The sequence below is a fragment of the Diadema antillarum genome, unplaced genomic scaffold (genome assembly GCF_040938485.1).
Source record: "Diadema antillarum isolate AM-2024a unplaced genomic scaffold, OU_Dant_1.0 scf00000094, whole genome shotgun sequence".
In the NCBI taxonomy this organism is placed as follows: Eukaryota; Metazoa; Echinodermata; class Echinoidea; order Diadematoida; family Diadematidae; genus Diadema; species Diadema antillarum.
In genome coordinates, this window is record NW_027270983.1 from 626,799 (window position 1) to 648,966 (window position 22,168).

The following is a 22,168-nucleotide window of genomic DNA, read 5'->3' on the forward strand; positions in this document are numbered from 1 at the left end:
TGCTTGGTTCCCTATTAAAGGATCCCTCTCCCCCAGCTCATTTAACTCGTAAAGCGAAAACGACGCCCTCATGGTCCTGAATGTATCGCGGAAATTGGAGTCGGTAGAGGTAGTCGAAGTTGCCGTCCTCTACACCCTGGACTATGGCGCAATCAAGTTGACCTCCACGGTACTCTGGCGCGGTGTAAAGATACTGCTCCCGCATCACTATGACGATGACGCCACCTAGATGCAGAAGAGTGAAGGTGTCAATATGTTTCATCATTTTCTATATTATCTGATATATTTATAATTATTCTTTGTGTTACGTTGGTATATACTTTATATCATATTTCCAACGAATTGTAGGCCTTGGCATGAATAGAAAGTATATATTAGTGTAGCAGCCGATATCTCCTTACCGGGTTTCACGACGCGATGAAATTCTGGGAAGACGTCTTGATTTACATGAGAAGGTATAAATCCACCTACACAGAGGATGGCATCGAAGGTATCTGGGTAGAGAAATGATATCAATCTTGTTTATGGAAAAAGCTGTCATTTTTTTTTTTCGTGCTACATCACTTCATGGAGAATGAACACGTATATGGAAGTTACATTTTGATTGATTGATTATATTTCTGAATTTCTCTTTCACAATAGATGTAGTAGGCAGTCGATTGAACGAACTAATTGAGTCCAATATCATTAGAATTTTACAGTTAAAACAAATACACAGATAATTCGAATATCCAGCATTATTCCACAATAAAATGAAAAATACCGGTAATGCAAAAATGAGTGTTTTCAATCTATATAATTATAATGCTGCATTTATACCATATTCCCTGGGGCCACTTCAGTCACGTTTCAGGCCACCGTGGACAAAAAGTTATAGGACGGTGAGTTGGCTCAGTCGGCAGCGCGAACTCGAGATTGGACTGAGCAATGTTGTGTGCAATCATACCATCCCCTCCATAACAAGAGGCAAAACACTCTGTCCCTCGGATATTACATAAAATGGGGGTCCTGTGTGTGAGAGAGTCACATCTCATGCACGTAAATGATCCCGCTTCATTCATTCATCGCAAAGAGCAGGGTGTTAAAGGCTTACATCCACCTGGACCAAATATGGAAGACCAGCTATTGCAATGAATATAGGTTATCCAGCCATCTTCTTCGATGGAAAATGAAACAAACAAACAAACAAACAAACAAACATTAGGCACTGTATAGGCCTACAGACGAGCATAATACGGAGGGTTGGTTGACACCTTCGAGGAAAATAAACACAATATCGACTATATTGAAACTGATACATGAACATTTTATACGTTTTGTTTGTTGTGTATTGCTTTCTTGTTGGTTTACTTTTGCGGGACTATGTGAGAGCAGGATGTTTAACCCTATAAAGCCCAAGGGGGGGGGGGGTGAGGCACATCGTGCCCCTCCCCCACCATATTTTCGTTTGCCACTCCTACACCCATCACCTGATTTCAAACAAATTTGGTGACTTTTCCTAAAATCTTATTTCAAACATTATGATGTATAATCTAGCTATGTCCGATATTACTGGTTGCCATGGCAACCGTAAACTGACAACCATGCTCGTCAGATTTTGCATGATTTTGTTCCAATTTCCTTAACAATAATGGGTGAAATGGGAGTTTTCTTGGCTGTAATTTTCTGAAGGACCAAATGGTAGAGTAATTATGGTTGTGAATTACCCTGTAATATTGTTCTTATTTCCTTTATTGTTTATCTGACATAGGGATCAAATAATGGATATAATAGAAATAATAAGAAATATAACAATTTTCCAAGGACTAAACTTTTATTCTGTATTATCTTCACACAAGCTTTGCCTGTAATATCATTTATCATATTATCAATCTGCAAACTCAAAATTTCAATATTTTGGAAATATGAAATATGATGTCAATATATGTATCCATTCTAAGCGATACATCTTAGGTTTCATATATTTCTTTATATTGTAATGAATAGCGCCCCTTATGGTGACCTTGAAAAATTTCGACTATAACAAATAGTGAAGATTGACTTGCTTTTCCTTTGTGGTAAATAGGAACATGATAGATATGAAATAAAACCATATATACTGGGAATAAAGAAATAAAAGGAAAAAGCGTGATTTTAGAGTATTTCCTATGTATTTCTTTATATGTTGGCAATTAGCGCCCTCAGTAGATGATCTTGAGAAATTTCTAATGTCGGGTTATGTAGAGTTTGAGTTGCTTTACGCATGTGCCAAATATGACGGTCATACATCATTAATAAATTGTGCCCCCCCCCCCCTTGGACCTGGAAGGAGTCAAAATAGCTTCGGCTATAGCTAGGGTTAACCCGGTAAAGCGGTCCCGCCTCACATCCAACTGGACCCCAAGGAAGACCAGCTTAGCATAGCTGAATAATATGGGCTATCTAGCCATCTTCTCAGACGGAAAATGAAGAAACAAAGACATGTGACAGGCAGCGTGATTGTCGTCGATGCCGTGTCAGATAATTGTTAACTGTCAAAAAAAAATGCCAAGACAGTCCCGCTGATTATGAAATATATTTTAGTTCATATTAAAACGGGGTGAACAGAACAAAGCATGACAGCATGATGCAGGCCGTAACAAAATTTGAAGTCGGCCAGTAGTGGGACTCAAAGGAAATATTGTGTATTAAAAGTACAGCCGAACCAGAAGCGTCTGACTTTTTGCTAGGCCTTACATGTTAACCGTGGCGAGGACAGGAACGAACAAGATCAGAATACGAAGGAAAATAAAAAACAAACAAACAGGAGAATAACCTATCAACCCACGGTGCACTATTCGTTTCGGGCAAACGTGGCTGTTGTGGCGGCCGGGAACAATAGTGTAAACGTAGGATTAAAGTCTTTTTGAAGTAAACTTAGCAGGCTGGGGGAGTGGGTATTGGACTCCAAGAAGAGGGAGCTTTAGCCTTTATAGAATTGAAGTTGACTTTTCTGTATGGTGCGCACGGTCTGGTGGAAAATTTGGAAACTTTTCAATCAAAAAAGTAAAAAACAAACAAACAAACAAACAAACAAACAAACAATAAACAATACAAAAAATGTCCAAGTTTGATACAGATACCGAAACCATGGTTATCTGTCTCATCTTGTGCCAGCGATTGCGTCTTCACTATGATTGTGTACCATAAGTCAGCGGAGATCAACTAGCGAGAGAGGTTGCGGGTATGTATCCCTCTCCCATACTGAAGAACTTTTGCATTTTACAATTGAAATTTAACGTTCAGTTGTGCATTTTGTTGGGCTAATTTGTTTGTTTGTTAGGTAGTTTCTTTGCATGAAAGAAAAATATTATTCAGAGGGGTAAAGGTTCAGGTGCGAGTTTTTTCACTTTGTCTCCCTCTACAAATTAAACTTGTTAAGATCGCAACTGCTGATCTGTAAATTAACAAACATGTCGGTAAAAAGAAACCAGTGGGACTCGAACCTCTCATCTACTGCTTTCCGGGCAGCGACACTACCACCAGGCTGTCCCTGGTTGCCGGCAGTGACGCGATGAACATGGAACAAATACCCAAGCTCCGAAATCCCGACATTGTTATGTTAAGTAGTCCAAGGCTGACAAGGCATATGAAATGAAAGAAATATATTATTCATAGGGGTGAACACGTGGTGAAGGCTCAGGTGCGAGTTTCTTCACTTTGTCTCCCTCTACAAATTAGATTTGTTAAGATCGAACTGCTGATCTGTAAATTAATAAATTCGAGTCCCACTGGTTCCTTTTTTCCGACATGTTTGTTAATTTACATATCAGCAGTTGCGATCTTTACAAATTTAAATTGTAGAGGGAGACAAAGTGAAGAAACTCGCACCTGAACCTTATTACCCCTCTGAATAATATCTTTCTTTCATGTCATGTGCCTTGTCCACCTTGGACTTCCTAACATAACAATGTCGGAATTTCGGAGCTTGGGTATTTGTTCCATGTTCATCGTGTCCCTGTCGGCAACCAGGGACAGCCTGGTGGTAGTGTCGCTGCCCGGAAAGCAGTAGATGACAGGTTCAAGTTCAAGTTCATATTTATTCGTTTTTTCCACAATATATAACACAAACATAAATCTCACTTTCTTAAGCGACAAAATCAACGCATACAATTGTACAGAGAAAACAACAATAATAGCAAAAAAAAAATAGTTGCTAAGATAACGAAAGTGAAATAGTTTTCAATATATGCACTGTGTGAAAAAAAACGGAGGGACCAACTAAAAAGACAGAGCTTGTAGAGTGTGGGCCCCTCTTTTATTAGAAGTCCGATGTAAATATTGAATTGAAAACAGCAAAAAAAAAAAAAAAAAAATCCGCACAAAAAGTTCGTCACAAAAAAAGTTTGGCAGCCCACTGAGAGACAGACGAACAAACAGTTATACATAAAACAACAACAAACAGAGTAATTAATTTGTGACAGGACTGGGACAGCAACAAGACTACTTGTAGGAGGAAAAACAAGAAAAAAAACTGACTTGACGACACAAGAGGAAACAAGACTATAGCGTGATAAAGAGGTAACAAAATAGACAGGAATATGCAACACAGATGACGATCCTCGGAGGTTTGAGGAAGAAAGAGAAGAAGAAAAAAGAATATAGAACAAACCCTGCAACTGCGAAGTATAGGTTAAAGAAAATCTTATAATCAAGGCTTGAGCAATAGTTACAGTAATAAAGAGAACGGCAATGCCGATATTGCGGATGAGTAACAAAGTAAGCCTATAAACTAATCTGATTCTGCGAGTCGTCATTATAAGATTGTAAAAGAAAAGACTTTAATCTCCTTTTAAATGAGTATATAGATGGAGGAGATTTTAAATCATGATTCAGGGAATTCCAATAATTTGGTCCAGTGTAAATAAGTGTATTCTTTGCTAAAATCGTTCGAAGAAATGGTAAATGAAACTCGTTAGAACGTCTGGTGGGGTAATTATAGAATGATTGATTTTTTTGAAACATAAAATCAAAGATGGGTGGGAGTAAATTGTTATCATACATATACATAAATTGACCTAAGTTAAATAAGAATAATTCGTTGATTTTCAGTAGCCTATAACAGTCAAACAATGCATTTGTATGTGAACGTGTAGGAGAATTAGAAATGATACGGAGGGCTTTCTTTTGCAATAATAACACTCTATTCAGCAATGTCTGATGAGTATTGCCCCAAGCTAAAATTCCATAATTAAGGTAAGGGAGTATCAACGAGGAGTATAACACTAGTAGGGTCTTTTCAGGAATATAAAATTTCAGTCTATTCATAACACCTATATTGCGAGAAATAATTTTGCAGATATCATCTATATGTATTTTCCAAGAAAGTTTATTATCTACAAAAATACCAAGAAATTTAGAATATGACACACTTTCTAAATTACAATCATTCAGAACTATTTCTGAGTTCAAAGAATCAACAGTATTGCTGAAAAGCATATATTTTGTTTTTTTGAACATTCAAAGATAACTTGTTGGCTCTGACCCAGTTGGTCACTTTTTTCAATTCCGTATTTACTTGTTGAACTAGAACATCGATATCGTTATGGGCAAGAAAAACACTGGTATCATCAGCGAAGTGTAGGCTATAAAAGAAAGTAGCTCTGTAACAGAGGAAAAATCATTGATATAAATGTTCGAAGCCCACTGGTTCCTTTTTTCCGACATGTTTGTTAATTTACAGATCAGCAGTTGTGATCTAACAAATTTAGTTTGTTTGCTAGTTTGTTTGTTTTTGTTTTTGTTTTAGCTATCAAAAACGTGAGAAACGCAAATATTCAGAGAGAATGAGAGTAATAAACTGTAATAAAGGGTCGTGGAATCTGCGATAAACAGTCGGGCATTATGTAAGTGTTACATGCGAATATTATTATGCATAGAGGAACACGTAATCTCCTTACACATGAGGATTTTTTTTTTTTCATTTTTAGAATTGACATTCAACGATGTGGTGCATATCTATTTTGGAATACATTTGTATTTAGAAAGTGTTTAATACAAAATGTAAGAAAATGAATCTCTACTAAATTTCTTTCTTACCGTCATTGAAAGGTAACTTGTCCTTCATGATGTCGCATTTATGCAAACTGTCGAACAGACCAGTGCGTTCGGCAAGCTCCAAAGATTTCTCAGATATATCCACGCCCGTGATGGTCTTATTGATGCCCATTTTTTTCACCTGTAAACCATAATAAAAAAAGAACCAGTTGCGTGCACATTCATCGCAGACTACATGAAATTTATGTTTTTTGCGCCTGAGCTAACTCTATTGGTATTTGTGAATTTGAATTTGTGAATTTGTGAATTTTATTGACTCTTTCTCGGGGTAAGAGAGTACAAACAGAATATAAATAACGGTATGACAAACCATTGAATGAAATGCTTGTAGATTACACATAATGACACAAGATATGTTGAAGATTACTGTAGAAAGTGTATATGAGAACACAAAAATAAGTACAATGAAAAAAAACCCGCAATAATACACAGACAATATACTTGTAAATCAGAATAGTACAAATTCAACAAAGAAAGGTGCCTCACTAATCTACTGTCACGTGTACGTGTAGGTCCAACTGTTGTTGAACCATCTCTGGTGCTTGAGCGATTCTCTTTTTCAGAGTTTTTTTTTTTTTCTTTCAGAAAATTGGGACATGCTAAGAAGATTAAATCTTGCTAGGTTTTTTCAGTTATCTCTGGTATCAAAAAGCTCTGTCATGTGCAAGGCACTTGGAAACCTGAACTTGGTTAACTTTTGGGACAGATACAGACGTCTCTCCCTTTGAAAATAAGGGCAAACAAAAATATAGTGAAACTTATCGCCTATATAAGTGAGATGACAAGCAGAGTGTGCACTGCATATCACAATGCCATTGTTTACAGGCAGTTTATGCGATCTGCACCGAAACTTACAAAAAGTCAAGGCATCAGATTTATTCAGGGTGATGAAATTATTGTCAAATACATGGTTGCTTTTTGGCAGGGTCTGTTTGGTCATTTCCTCGAAAAGCATGATATTAATTAAAGCTCATTGCGTGTGAGGCTGCATGCATGTTTCATCGCCCTGTCAGAATAAGACATTATAACCAAATCGATGCGCTATCATGTTCTTGATCGCGGCTTTTCATTTACTGTTTAATTTTGATTTCAACAATAATTGTGTTTTTTTTTCCGCTACGTCGTTACCACGGCCACATTTCTGATTTAAAGGAATAACCTGTAAGTTTCAAAATTATACATACATTTATCAAACATGGACTTTTCTAGTCCATTTAAAAAGTGATTGAAGTAATAGGGATTTTTTTCATGATGCAGTTTCATAAATAAAGGGAGAACGGGGGAGTACTCAGACGTGATCTGCAAGGCATAATGTAGTCCAGAAAAAAAACCTGATAATATCTCGATTTCAGACTCCTTCTAAGCCATCAAATTTTGACAGTATTCAGGTACAGAAAAGATTACTCTCCTGGGTAAGACAAACTTTAAAAATGAACAGGTTCTTCAACTGAATGACATTAAATCGTTTGGTCAAGAGAATTCTAAGTCCGCCATACACTTTTTGTGGGTTTCGAGCAGGGTGTCTGCGAAGAGTCTGGCACTTAATTCCCCATACAGTCCAGTCCCTGCACTGGTGCATGAAGCATTCTGCCTGCTACCGGCCATCCATTTGAAAAATGTTTGATTTGATTACACACTGTAAAAACATCGGTGTTAGATTTAACACCATGGGTGTTAAATCTAACACCGATCAAACTTCAATAGAGGACCACACCCATAGGTGTAGAAAATGCACGGTGATGGTGTTGAAAAGTGTTCACCTGACACTTCGTGGTGTTAATTTGACACTGTTCCTGGTGTTATTTTGACACTGTACTGGTGTTAATTAAAAAATGACACCACATGGTGTTGATTTGATATTTGTTGGTGTTAATATCAATGGTTTAACACCCGTCCAGCTTCAATAAGAGACCACACCAGCTGGTGTTACTGTGGTGTAAATTTATTTTCACATTTTTTCAAAAATCTAGTATTTTAATGTAAAATTCTTGATCGTCTTGTTTAAATTAAAAATCAACAAGAAGTGCAGTTACTAAGAAACTCTTCAAAAAACAGTTTTATTTTTGGAAATGACACCCGGAGGTGTTAATTTAACACCATAAATGAGCACCGAAAATTTAACACCAGCTCGGTGTTCACTATTTAACACCGGACTTTTTGCAGTGAAGCTTTGAAACAACTTAGTATAACTCAAAAAGTATACAATATTAGGTCTTGAGATTTTAGAAAATTTGAGGGGTATGTCTTTTTAAAAGCTGTACCAAGCTTAATTCTAATCCGATTAGTCCTTCCTATAGTGGTTGCTACGGAGATTCGATCCAATCTTTTGTCCCCCAGACAACAGGACACGGTTCTGCGCTTCTGAATTGTCACAGTTCTTTGGAGCCCGTTTTCTCCACTATTCTGCCTACCCTGTCTGACATCCCCACTTTCTCATTGTATTTTCAAAGGGTTTGCTTTGTTCTTACAAAGTGTGTTACATATCATTTTAAAGCTTAGAATCTCAGCTTTTTGATTATGTGGGAATCTAAAAAATAGACATTTTGTCGTGGTGGGTCACACTTGTTAACTCTGGGTAGGGGGAGGTGTATAGTGGGTTGATATAACAGTGCCTTCCTTTCGTAAATAAGAAAACGAGTCTGAAGGAGTCTGGACAAAAAGAAAGAGTGCTCCCATGCTATAGCCTAGGTGTTCACCCTTACAAAAGTAATTTTCGGCGCAAATGTGGTGGCTCTTACCTAAAAATTTATGTCTATTCTTTTTCCTTTTGTTTGTCATCGCACACTCAGCATGCAAAGAAATAGAAGTGTATAATCACTAACTGTCTTTACCTCTCTTGCAGCTTGTCCAGTTCCACATGGGCAGTCAAGTATCTTGGACCCCTCGTCTGGTAGTAGTTCCAAAAGCTTTTCAGCTCCAACCCGGGGGCCGTTGTACCCAGCCTTGTTGCTGTCCTTGTTTTCCAGATAAAGAAAGACATGCGTCGCCGAATAAAAGCAAAATGATCTCACTGTCTCTGAATATAGACTATGAGCTCAAAGCATTTCTCTCTTTGGTAAATAGATATCCCTACGGTGCATACCGGTTATCAACGGCGTAGCCAGGATTTCATCTTAGGGGGGCGGTTAGTCTGCGAGGGAGCGAAGCGACCGAGCCCGAGCGAGCGGAGCGAGCGAGGGGGGAGGGTGTGGGGGGGGGGGGGATTTCCCCCCTCCCACGGTAAGAACTTTTTGCATTTTGATGTTGTAAATGGTGCAATTTGATGCATGTTTTTGCGCGTTATATCGACGTGAAACAGTCCCACTTGTTTAAGGTAGCAGTTTATTTTGATGTAGATTATTATTGAACAATTTGCCTATAGAATGCTATCAGTTAAATACACTTCTTGTATTAACTCTTTTCACTGAATATCATGAACGCGACTGAACCCGAGAGAGCGGAGCGAGTGAAGGGGGAGGGGAGGGTGTGGGAGGGGGGTGTCCCCCCTCCCACGGTGAGAACCTTTTGCATTTTGATGTTGTAAATGGTGCAATTTGATGCATGTTTTTGCGCGTTATATCGACGTGAAACAGTCCCACTTGTTTAAGGTAGCAGTTTATTTTGATGTAGATTATTATTGAACAATTTGCCTATAAAATGGTATACGTTAAATACACTTCTTGTATTAATTCTTTTCACTGAATATCATGAACGCGACTGAACCCGAGCGAGTGGAGCGAGTGAAGGGGGAGGGGAGGGTGTGGGAGGGGGGTGTCCCCCCTCCCACGGTGAGAACTTTTTGCATTTTGATGTTGCAAATGGTGCAATTAGATGCATGTTTTTGCGCGTTTTATCGACGTGAAACAGTCCCACTTGTTTAAGGTAGCATTATATTTTAGTGTAGATTATTATTGAACAATTTGCCAATAAAATGGTATACGTTAAATACACTTCTTGTATTAATTCTTTTCACTGAATATCATGAACGCGACTGAACCCGAGCGAGCGGAGCGAGTGAAGGGGGAGGGGAGGGTGTGGGAGGGGGGTGTCCCCCCTCCCACGGTGAGAACCTTTTGCATTTTGATGTTGTAAATGGTGCAATTTGATGCATGTTTTTGCGTGTTTTAACGAGTTGAAACAGTCCCACTTGTTTAAGGTTGCAGTATATTTTGATGTAGATTATCATTGAACAATTTGCCTATAATATGGTATAATTTAAATACACTTCTTGTATTACTTCTTTTCACTGAATATCATGAACGCGACTGAACCCGAGCGAGCGTAGCGAGCGAGGGGGGAGGGGAGGGTGTGGGAGGGGGTGTCCCCCTCCCACGGTAAGAACTTTTTGCATTTTGATGTTGCAAATGGTGCAATTAGATGCATGTTTTTGCGCGTTTTATCGACGTGAAACAGTCCCACTTGTTTAAGGTAGCATTATATTTTAGTGTAGATTATTATTGAACAATTTGCCTATAATGGTATACGTTAAATACACTTCTTGTATTAATTCTTTTCACTGAATATCATGAACGCGACTGAACCCGAGCGAGTGGAGCGAGTGAAGGGGGAGGGGAGGGTGTGGGAGGGGGTGTACCCCCTCCCACGGTGAGAACTTTTTGCATTTTGATGTTGCAAATGGTGCAATTTGATGCATGTTTTTGCGTGTTTTAACGTGATGAAACAGTCCCACTTGTTGAAAGTTGCAGTATAATTTAGTGTATATTATCATTGAACAATAATTGCCTATAAAATGGTATCATTTAGCTAATCTTTTTGTATTAATATTCTTACACTGAATATCATGAATACCGTCTGTTCAGCAGTCAAACAGAAAAAGCATGCACACGAGGGTGTAGATAGGGGCATATCCCCTCCCACACGAAGGTGATTTTGCGTTTTCAGACCTGAAATTCAGCGATCTGTTGCAAATTTTTGGTGCAATACTTTTTCATCGAAGTGATAAAATCACGGAATTTAGCTCTTATTCCGAATGTGCACCATCTGTGTGTATGTATAAAGTCTAGTGAGGTATATAGAGGAAGGGGGATTCCTCCTCCCGCTCGCGGAGCTTTTGCGTTTTTAGAATTGAAATAAAGCGATCTGGGTATAGCCACAGTCTATACTTCTATGCATGGTGGAAGGGGAGGGGGGGGGGGCGGGGGAGCAGGGAGAAGGCGTGGGCGAGTGTTAAAACTGATTGGGGGAGGGGGCTGAGGGAGGAAAGGGTCGATTAAAAGGGGAAATTCCCCTTATACATGACAGGAACCTTGAGTTTTCGGAATGTAAGTGATAAGTCTTGTGCACTCAGAATTATTCATAATTTTTTGTAAATCTAAAAAGTGTACTAAGCTAGGGAAAGGGGCACAGAGGGGGAGGGTTTGGGAGGGGGTATCCCCCTCCCAAGCACGAGAGATTTTCCATATTTTGAATTGAAATTCAACGATCTGGTGCACACTTTGAGTGAAATATTCAAAAAATATCTTATTTGATGAAAGGTTGCAAAGGAGACCCGCTTCATGTGCATGCATATACAGTATACACGCATTTTTTTTTCCGCCTCCCAAATCCCCGGTCCAAATCTTAGGGGGGGGGGGGGGGGGGGGGCGATCGCCCCCATCGCCCCCCCCCCCCCCCTGGCTACGCCAGTGCCGGTTATAGGTATGATATGAATTCTCGTTGTCAGAAATTGAAAATTCGGGTCCCAATATCATCATCTATAATATATCATTATGTACTTTACTGTTTGGCTATAACGAAATTTCGATGTGACGAGAGAAAACCGCCGATCCTGAGGACTTCATTATAATGGGAGTGCACTGTATCTCGTACATATACATTTTTTTTTTGGGGGGGGGGGGAGGGGGGGTGGAGGAGGTATATAACAAAGTGAGAAGGGTGGTGAAACATATTTGAGAGAAGCAAGAAGGCACAAATAAAAAAGGGACGCATGGAAGGCATGATTTGAGGATAAGCGTTCCTTGCAGACGGTACTGAATAAGACGAACTTCGGGGTAATGTTAAAAGATTCAAATAAGTGTTAGATATGTAAAACTCTTAGATAAAAACAGGGAGTTCAGCCGTTCATTTTCTGTCTCCTTTGAAGACTAGTCATAATTGAGACGACTTTATACGCTTGCAAAAGTCAAAATAGTCGGATAAATAGATTCTCATCGCGTGGGATTATCGGTAAACATGTAGCACAAATGACTACTTTTCACGAAACTGGTTTTGATAAATAACTTATTTAAGTTTTACAAAGTATACAGGTTTATGATAATTTTGTGTAACCGACAGTACATCTTCTGCCGATGCAAATTCAAAGTACACTATATTTAACCTAGGTCTATCAGAGGGAATGCTGCACCATATTCATAATTTTGTGAACATCAAATTGTTATCTCCGAGGTTCACACTGCGTATCTAGTATTGAAGAAAGATTACATGTCATGGATTGAGTTCCTTACGTCTTTGTTGATGAATTTCTCAATTTAAAGGGAAACAAGAATTTTGGTCAATGAAATTAGACTGCGTCTTACTCAGGCAACACTTAATAGAAGATTAAATCCGTGATTGTCTATCAAATTGTGCAGATGTATAGGCTCCCTCATGAATACTGGCTTTTATATTATCTTTCTTCAATTCAAGAAGTGCAGTTCACTGATGACAAGATGATAGTTTCTGTTGAAAGATCTCTTAAGACATGGCGGGTTATATAGATATACAATTTCCGAATAAGTTATTGTTGTGTTGACAATTTCAACTCCAATCACCTCCACCTCTGTTTTTCCCTTTCTCTCTCTCTCTCTCTCTCTCTCTCTCTCTCTATATATATATATATATATATATATATATATATACATATCATGTATATAATCATATTAAATTATGTGATACAGAAATTAATATTAATAACAGAATCTGAGGCTATAAAGATCAAATTTTCCTAAAATACAACTATATATATATGTTCATGTCCATATGAGAAGATGGCTGGATAGTCAATATTCAGCCATGAAATGCTAAGCTGGTCTTCGATATATGTATTTCTCTGTCTCTCTCTTAATATATATGAGTATATGAATATAAGAACGACCCAAGTCCATGGAAGACCATTTCGAGTAAACTAAAAAAAACTTCATATCTTTCTTGTTTGTCCAATAATATTCTATTTAACTGTGATGGGAAGGCAACATTGTATATACAAATTAGAACATATATTATTATGACAATTAACATTAACATTAATTGTGGAGAGGCCATTTTGTGTGATGGACTTGGGTCGTTCTTTGATTCATATGGACTTGGGTGGTTCTTTGATTCATATACATGATATTCTGCTATAGAGATGAGAGAAGGACGAGAGAGGGCGCTATAATATGAATGTAAGAATGACCCAAGTCCTTCATTCTTACATTCATATCAGATTTAACTCATTTATTTCAGGCACTTCCAGGGGTAATTAGGATTTATCATTTATACACAAGATGAGTCCATGCATTAGCTACAATTTCCCATGTCAAACTGAATTTGGCCCAAAATTGGACTTGGGTCGTTCTTATATTCATATGCTCATATATATACACATTATATATATCGTACCTAGTCATACGTCTCGGACCACAAGTCGTACACCTTTCCCACTTGGGCAATGTCCAAAACAGGCATTACCAAACCCTTGGCTGACGGTGAAATAGCAGCTGACACTAATACCTCCTTTCGCTCATACATTTTGCAGCAAATTAACGTATGCGTTCTTTCTATCGCGGGCTAGGGGAGTCGAAATAAGTACAACCAAGGACGTTTTATACATGGAGTAACAACAGTTTTATTCCCTTCGATCTCATGTATGATGCCGCCACTAACAAATATTTTAAGTATGTGCTACTAGTGTCTCATTGCGTAATCACCAGCCACTTTCAAAGGAAGATATGTCTTTGTGATGGTAATTAATACTTTTCGCTACCCCTTCTTAGTAAAAGGTAGGTGGTACAGACACGAGGGTGCGCGAACAGAAATTGAGCAAAAACTGCTGAAATAAAGCTGAAAATTACTCGACTGGGCATATGTGGGCACTAATCTGATATATCTATCAAGAAAATATTATACTTGAAGATTATTCCATATTACTTTTAATTGAAATTAAGCCGAAAAAGTGATAAAACCAGCTTTCCAGGATGGTACAGTTTTAAACATTTTCACATGATACAGCTCTGATTTACACTTTTGTGCAAATTTCTGGACTGAATTGACTTTTGTTTTACATGCTTTACCACTAAGTGAAATTTCATTTCATTTAATGAATAAATAGGCAAAATATTGCCAATATTATGATAACGTTCAAAATGAATCTTCAGATTGCTCAGCAAGACGGCGGCGTCGAACATCGATTATCAAAGGCACAAGTGCACCTGTGGAATTCTTTTGTACATCAATAGAAATCTTGATACAACCATGCAACTATACAGCCATGAAATGGATGTCAGGTTTTACCCAATCAGAACACAAGAAACCTATGGCGGGCCTGGAGTGACGAAATTCAGCACAACCATACAACTATATACAGCCATGGAATGGATGTCAGGTTTTAACCAATCAGAACGCAAGAAACCGTACAACTATGCAACTGTGCAACTGTACAGCCCTAGTGTAGAATGCCTGTATGGTTGTCGCTCGTACGGGCCGAAGTGCCATTAACCGAACAACCATACGTCCCTGCAGCCATTGCGGAACGCCTGTCGGGTTTCAGCCAATCAGGACGTGAAAAACTCGACAGTCATACATAAATACATGAGTGTAGGAACGGCTGTATAGGGTTTTAGCCAATCAGGATGTGAAAAACTCTACAGACATACATGCATGGGTGTGGGAACGGCTGTAGGGTTTTAGCACACCAGAATGCAATAAACTCGACAGACCTAGAGCGTGTTTCTACTGAGAGCACCTCACATCCCTGGCATCGCCACGAATTTTGTCCAACGCAGCACCTCGTATTTTACGAGTCGAGCTGTTTCTACTGAGCGATAAAATACGAGGTGATGCAAAGGTGACGTGCAAATGCGGCGATTCCGGAAGTCAGGTATTTATAAGTCACAGACTGGGTCACGCGCGATCGAGGGGGCTGTTGAGATTTTCTCAAGGCTGCGACATACTAATGTGGTACTCTCGCGATTCGAGACAATATAAAATGAAATAACGCGGTGTTAAATCAAAGCAAATCAAAGTAAGTGATGAGGGCTTAGTAATGCAATAAGTTAGGCTGTTAATCACGCGAACAATTACCCCTCAATAGACGATGAATGGCACAATTCACATGTAACGTAACGTATAGGGCCTATAACACGTACACGAGCGAGTTGGTACAAACAAAGCATGATGCGAACATGGTCGCTGTGTGTACACATGTATTTTGTACACTTGTCGAAGGAGTGTGTGCGATGAACCGATTGAAAAGCGCGGGGAAAAATTCTAGACGTCCGATACACCACGAATTTCGCTACCCGGTGTGTTTCTACTGAGAATCGTCCTTCGCGTCACCACGCATCGACCACCTCAATAGGTGGTCGACGGAGCACCTCGCATCACCCGGCATCGGCCACTACCCGATCTGTTTCTACTGAGGAAAAATTCGAGGTGTCACCACGCATCGGCCGGTATCGGCCGGCATCGGCCGGTATCACCACACATCGGCTGGTATCACCTCGAATTTTCGTCGCTCAGTAGAAACACGCTCATACACACATGCATCAGTGAGGGACGGCTGTTAGGTTTTAACCATTCAGGATGCGATTAACTAGACAGCCATAAACCTATTCATGTTGAGCGACGGCTGTATGGTTTTAGCCAATCAAGGTGGATTGATTTAAACTAGACAGCCATTCATCCCTGCAGCATGAATGAATAAGACAAACATTCCTATATTTGGCAAAACTAATGGTTGTATGGCTTTACTCCCTCCCATTCTCTCCCTCTCTCTTTCGAGGAATCTGTTCTATAAAATGTCATCCACTTCCTGTACTGGAGCATTGCCTTTCCCTCTGCACGTAATTAGCCTTGGGCACTGCTAACCCCTAAAATCTCCCAGTGGCGTATCTAGGGGGGTAAGGGGGGGGGCACGTGCCCCGGGCGCCACTCCTTGGGGACGCCAAAAACGAAAAAAAACGAAAAAAAAAAAAACGAAGAAGAAAAAAAGAAGAAAAAAGAAGGAAAAAAAAAACCTCGCCCGGACGAGAATGGGGGGGGGGGGGGTAGAATGGGGGAGGGGCACAAAACCAAATCAAACAAAAGCAAGACATGATGATGACGTGGACAAAATGAAAATGTTTATTGTGTTCACACAAGAATTCCATGATTTGTAAGCTGAAATACAACAATTTTCGGCTCGCTCGCTGCGCTCGCTCGTCAAAATTCATATATATATAAGAACAAAACGTGATGATGAAGCGAAAAAAATGACAATGTATATTGTGTTCACACATGCCATCGTTAGAAGGCAGCAAAATGTTACACGGAGCAGCGGCTGCAATTTCTTTCGTTCTGAAGCGACCGCCGATTGGATCATAAGAGTTCGCCAAAGGTTTCGAACATACGGGGGGGGGGGGGGGGGGGGAGGGGGAGGCGCAAAAAAACCAAATCAAAAAAGATAAGAACAAAACGTAATGATGACGCGGAAATATACAAATTTCGGCTCACTCGCGCGTATACTAATTAAGAGTATTTTATCAAATCCTCAGCTTGTTGGTATGAATCGTTACCTATAAGGCCGTCGCTAATAGAATATTGTAAGATTTCATAAGCAAAAAATGACAAGAATTCCATGTTTTGAAAGCTGAAATACAAAAATTTTCGGCTCGCTCGCTGCGATCGCTCGCCAAAATTTATCTTAAAAAAGGAATAAGAACAAAACGTGATGATGACGCGGAAATATACAAATTTCGGTTCACTCGCGCGTACTAATTTAGAGTATTTTTTCAATTCCTCAGTTTGTTGGTATAAATCGTTATCTATAAGGCCGTTACTATATCTTGATTAGAATTGTAAGATTTAATAAGCAAAAAGTGACAAGAATTCCATATTTTGAAAGCTGAAATACAAAAGTTTTCGGCTCGTTCGCTGCGCTCGCTCGCCAAAATGTATCCAAAAAAAAAAAAAAGAAGAAGATAAGAACAAAACGTGATGATGACGCGGAAATATACAAATTTCGGCTCACTCGCGCGTACTAGTTTAGAGTATTTTTTTCAAGTCCTCAGTTTGTTGGTATAAACCGTTATTAATAAGGCCGTCAGTATATATTGATTAGAATTGGAAGATTATTTTAAAAAGCAAAAAAAAAATGACAAGAATTCCATGTTTTGTAAGCTGAAATACACAAATTTTCGGCTCACTCGCTGCGCTCGCTCGCCAAAATTTATCAAAATTGATTACATTTAAATCTCCCTCAAAAGACCCTTTTAAGTGCTTGAAAAAGCATATCATGTGGATTTTTTAAAAGTCCCTACCGGGATGGGGTTGGGGTTGAACACTTTTTCAGAAATTAGGGGCGCAATTTTCGCGCTTGCCCCGGACGCCGTTTTCCCTAAATACAACACTGAAATCCCCTGACAGATTTATTATGCCGTTGGTGCAATGGTCTCCTTTCCTTTCCACATCTGGGGTTCATGATTTTATAATTTTGATCAGAGACGTTCATTTCAGTGCGTACATTGTTCTTCCAGTGCATGGCAAGTTGATTTTGATATCATTTTAACTCTATTTTTTTTTTCTTACGGCGAGATAGGAAGACCGGATGGATTTCAAACGCTCTGAACACTAGAATTTCTTCCTGTTCAGTATCTTTAGACTCAGTCATATTCACGGAGCCTACAAGTTCCTGACCACGGCCGTGGTACTGGCAAGACCGGACGGACATCTTTGGGATGCCATCATCTGATTACAAACTAATGACTATCCCAACACCGGTCCCAGGTCATACATCATAGCAAGCGACGCAGTCGGTACCATGCACTGATTCAGGACATTGAACACCAAGTGGAGGAGAAATTCAGCGCAATGTTATATAACGCGGACTCTGTTTTTAATGCACATCACTATGTTGGCTTTTGAGCCTGTGAAATTTGAAGAAATAAAGGTTCAAATTTGCACCTAATTTGAAACAATAGCAGCACATCTGAGACGCATACTTGCACCCTTAATTATTGTGCTTAATTGCACAACTGCCTTTTTGAAGTTTTGCTAATTTTTTCAAACAAGTTCTCGTACAGTGGATAAGAATAAGCAAATGAGTGAGATAACCATGCCAATACCTCACAATTTTCCATTGATTGTGTACAAAACAATAATGAAAACCCGATATTTCTGTTTTTGAAATCTGAAACATTATGCTATTCCTGGTTGATTACCCTCAGAATAGTGATCAGTTGAGTACCCGGATTTAAAGCCTCGGGCATAATTATGTTTGAATGAAAAACTGGAAATTTCAAAATGTTTATTTACAAACGTTATGGCAAGCTGTGAGGGGATGACATGCTCATTTTGCCATTTGCAGATTCATAGTAACCGTTCAAAAACTGTTTCCTGAAAAAATAGCGAAACTTCAAAATGTCATAACTTCCTTATTTTTGTTGAGCCCGTAAGATTTTATTCTTTCTTATCAGCGACTAACTTATATTTGGGCTGAATTTCCCCTTTAAAGAAGCTTATTTCCTTAAGAAGTAAGGTGAGATTTTCTAGTGATATTTTTTAGGTTTGTATAGGACAACTGCACGAGAAATGGAAAAATACTAACGTCTGTGATGAAACAAGAAAGCGTCTATTAAGAACGTCCCTTACTTAGTTTAGTTTCCTCTACAACACTACTTATGTATCGCCTTTGAGTAGAAGGAAGGATTAATAATCCCCTACCGATGTGACAGGTAATGTGTGATATTATTGTAATGTTATCATTGTCAACCTCTTGAAAGAGGTTTTCAGTTCATTTTTGGTCAACAAACAGTTGCTATACCACACCGTTAATATTCTTTTGAGTTTGGTGTTGTGGCAAGTGCATTACATTATTTACAATTTATATCTGCCACAGTATACAGGAAAGCGCAGCGGAACTTGAGGATGAGTCATATGGTTAATTACATGCCTTGTGCATATGAGACGACATCATAACAGTGGCCCAGGTATAGTTCCTAATAAAAATCCGAACAAGCCTGACATACAAATACAATGATATTTTAGGCATAGTGGTCAAATTAAATTAGTATGAGTAAATTCGTGTTTACCTTTGCTATAGATTTGGACTACACATTTGCAAGCAAACATATACAATATTGATAGCGTATGGGCACACCTGCGTATACACCGGAAGGTGAAATACAAGGTAGTGGTCATCATAATCAAAAACAAAGTAAAAGTTTGATGTTTTGGTAAAATTTTGCACAATTTTTCGGCTTATCTGCTCTTCTAAATGTAATCAGCTCATGTACACCTTAATGTATGATATCAGAAACCGCTTGTTTTTATGAATTATTGGGGTATAGATCTCTGGAGCAGATGTGATGGACAGATTGAAGAACACATTAAAGTTGTTGTTGTTGTTGTTGTTGTTGTTGTTGTTGTTGTTGTTTTTGTTGTTGTTGAGTTTACCACCGTCTCACATTCAGTTAGAGTAATGCCCGCACGCCCATGCACTCGGTTTACTTTAAGGTACGAATATGTCTATCCCACCTCTAGCGGTTCCCTACGAGGTTATCAACCATGCATATAAATCATCCCAGAGAGGTGTTACAGAGATGGAGTGGTCAGGGGCGGCGCACCCGTGGGGGCCGTGGGGGCTCGGGCCCCCACACTTTTTGTGCACCATACAAAGGAATACATAAGGTGTCATTACTTTGGGCCCCCCCCCCCACTTTTTCAACCCGGAAGTACGTAAGAGGCACTACAATGGGAGGGGAGAGAATGAGCTGAGGACCTTTTTTTTTTTTTTTTTTTTTTTGCTTGTTAGCTGAAGAAACCCGGAAGTGGACGGGTAGAGATAAGCTGAGGACCTTTTTTTTTTTTTTTTTTTTTGCTTGTTAGCTCATGAAACCCGGAAGTGGGCCCCCACACTTTTGAAAACAGTGCGCCGGCCCTGGTGGTAACTCTTCGTAATTCATCCAAACACATGTTTGGGTTCAAGGCGTTGCAATTGGATGTCTAGCATTTCACTACGCTTTGAAGTCATGCTCGGCACCGCTCTAGTTGCAAGACGAAGTTTGGAGACGAAGAGCGCATTTCACCTTTCGTTGAATTACAAGCTTTATTTCATCGTAAAAATTTTAAATGAAATACTCGAATTGATTTAGTATAGTTTAGGAAAAATACAACATTATAAACATGTATTCCTAGTTTCTTCGTAATGCGCAAATCGCGTTGTTACGGTGGACTGGCATCCATTTGCGTATACATCATATACCTCATGCTTACGAAGGTCAAAAAATGTATAGCGTACCTGGCATTGAAAATTTGTTGTTTTTCATCTGAATGGCGTGACATTGATTAGAAAGGATAACAAAAGCCGTAAAATACTATTGAACAGTGTGTTTTATCAACATTTAAATTTCGTGGTGTTATAGGTACGTGACGTGGACTAAGCAAAATGCGACAGCATGGCAGGGTTTAAGGGCAACTCTTATTTAATTCTATGTTGATTTCAAGTGAATTTGTAATAATTATGCAGTTGTGACCAGAGATGTATATCGTCAATATGTGTACCGGATGACATACTTTGATATTTTGGATTTTGTGGATGACATGTGGCAGCGCGTGGCTATGATTATAATAGGCCAGGATTCTTTGACGGATGCATTTTATTTCATTTCATATCGGATCTGTTATGGAAGGGTATTATTCTTAAGATTTAGTTATACAGGTACCGAAATTATGGTTTGGTGGCAGCCTCGTGTATTCCGTCTTTTTTCTATGCACAGTGTACGTGTGATAATCTGTTTCAAAAATTGTTTAACAATAATTTGGCTTTATTTGATTAGTAATCGTGATGACCTGTGGAAATGTCAAATTGTATTTCATGAGAGAGGTGAAACATTGAGATTATTAGTTTAATGAAGAGTCAGATTATTGGTTGAATGCTCGATTTTTTTTTTTTTTTACATTTTCTACAAATGTTATTTTATGCAGTGGCCGATCATGACTGCCTTGTGATGTGTTGTATTTCTTGTGTAATGGTTTATGTGTTTATGTGTAAGACTTGAAAAAAAAAAAGCATTTTCAGTTGGACAATACAGATCGAAAACGAAATTTAAATTTCATTGCTATAAAAAATCTAACTAGTTGACGAAGATGAAAAACTCCTTAAAGACGTAACTTACCTCATCATACGTCTTGGACCACGAGTCGTACGCCTTTCGCACTTGGGCTACGTCCAAAGTAGGCATTTCCACACACCTGGCTGACGGCGATATACATGTTGAAATCAATGCGCCCGTTTCCTCATACATTTTGAATCAAGTATCTCTACTGATGAGTATAAATTTGGATATTTTATTTGTGACTGATCTCGCGAGAACTTTTCAATAGACGAAATTTCCGCTTGAGTTACACAGGAAGAAGTGAAAGACCAAGATTAACAGACATGATAGCAGTGACACTTGAACAGGTGTGGTGGTAGTCTGGGCTCCGTCCCCTTTTCCTTGGTGCGATAAACCAAGAGAGGGCGCAAACTTTCTGATTGCGATACTGAGTAATCGAGAGACTGCGCGCCCAACGAAAAAGGGTCCGGGAAGAAAGTTTCAGTTTTACGACTTTCCGATCGGATTTTGACTGAACGCGATAAATCATTCGCTCTGACAGGTCCCACCCACCGAGAATGGTAGTAGTCTGTTCAGCCAGTCTCAATAAATGGAATTCGCATCTATCTGATTTCGTATGTGATCTATGTTAATGACATGTAGATTCATATAGGTCACAAATTGGTTTCAGAGTATTCAATTCTTCTGAAGAAAAGATACAGTACCTTTTTATTCATAGTAGGTCTAATACGAACATATAATGCTGAATTTACTGCTGAATATGGATTAGACTAGTCATCGACTGTTATAGGTATTACACAGTTCAATACCTTTCTCCCAACACC

General features: G+C 39.0%; 1 protein-coding gene across 1 annotated transcript; it reads right to left on the minus strand.

Annotated features, from left to right (window-relative positions):
* Positions 1 to 37: 37 nt before the first annotated feature.
* On the minus strand, positions 38 to 21,685 carry LOC139718428 (methyltransferase-like protein 27). Its single transcript, XM_071629900.1, has 4 exons — positions 21,405 to 21,685; positions 8,907 to 9,029; positions 6,058 to 6,196; positions 38 to 225 (listed from the first exon to the last, which is right to left on the minus strand). The coding sequence occupies exons 1-4, from the start codon at positions 21,531 to 21,533 to the stop codon at positions 38 to 40; spliced, it is 579 nt and encodes a 192-aa protein (XP_071486001.1). The 5' UTR covers positions 21,534 to 21,685.
* Between the last annotated feature and the right edge of the window lie 483 nt (positions 21,686 to 22,168).

Bases quoted from the DNA above. Each gene is read 5' to 3' on its own strand.
- LOC139718428 (XM_071629900.1), bottom strand. From the start codon at position 21,533: ATGTATGAGGAAACGGGCGCATTGATTTCAACATGTATATCGCCGTCA. The intron at 6,197-8,906 runs GTAAAGACAGTT...TATGGTTTACAG, and splicing joins CTGGACAAGCTGCAAGAGAG to GTGAAAAAAATGGGCATCAA. The intron at 226-6,057 runs GTAAGAAAGAAA...TTCTGCATCTAG, and splicing joins CAAGTTACCTTTCAATGACG to GTGGCGTCATCGTCATAGTG.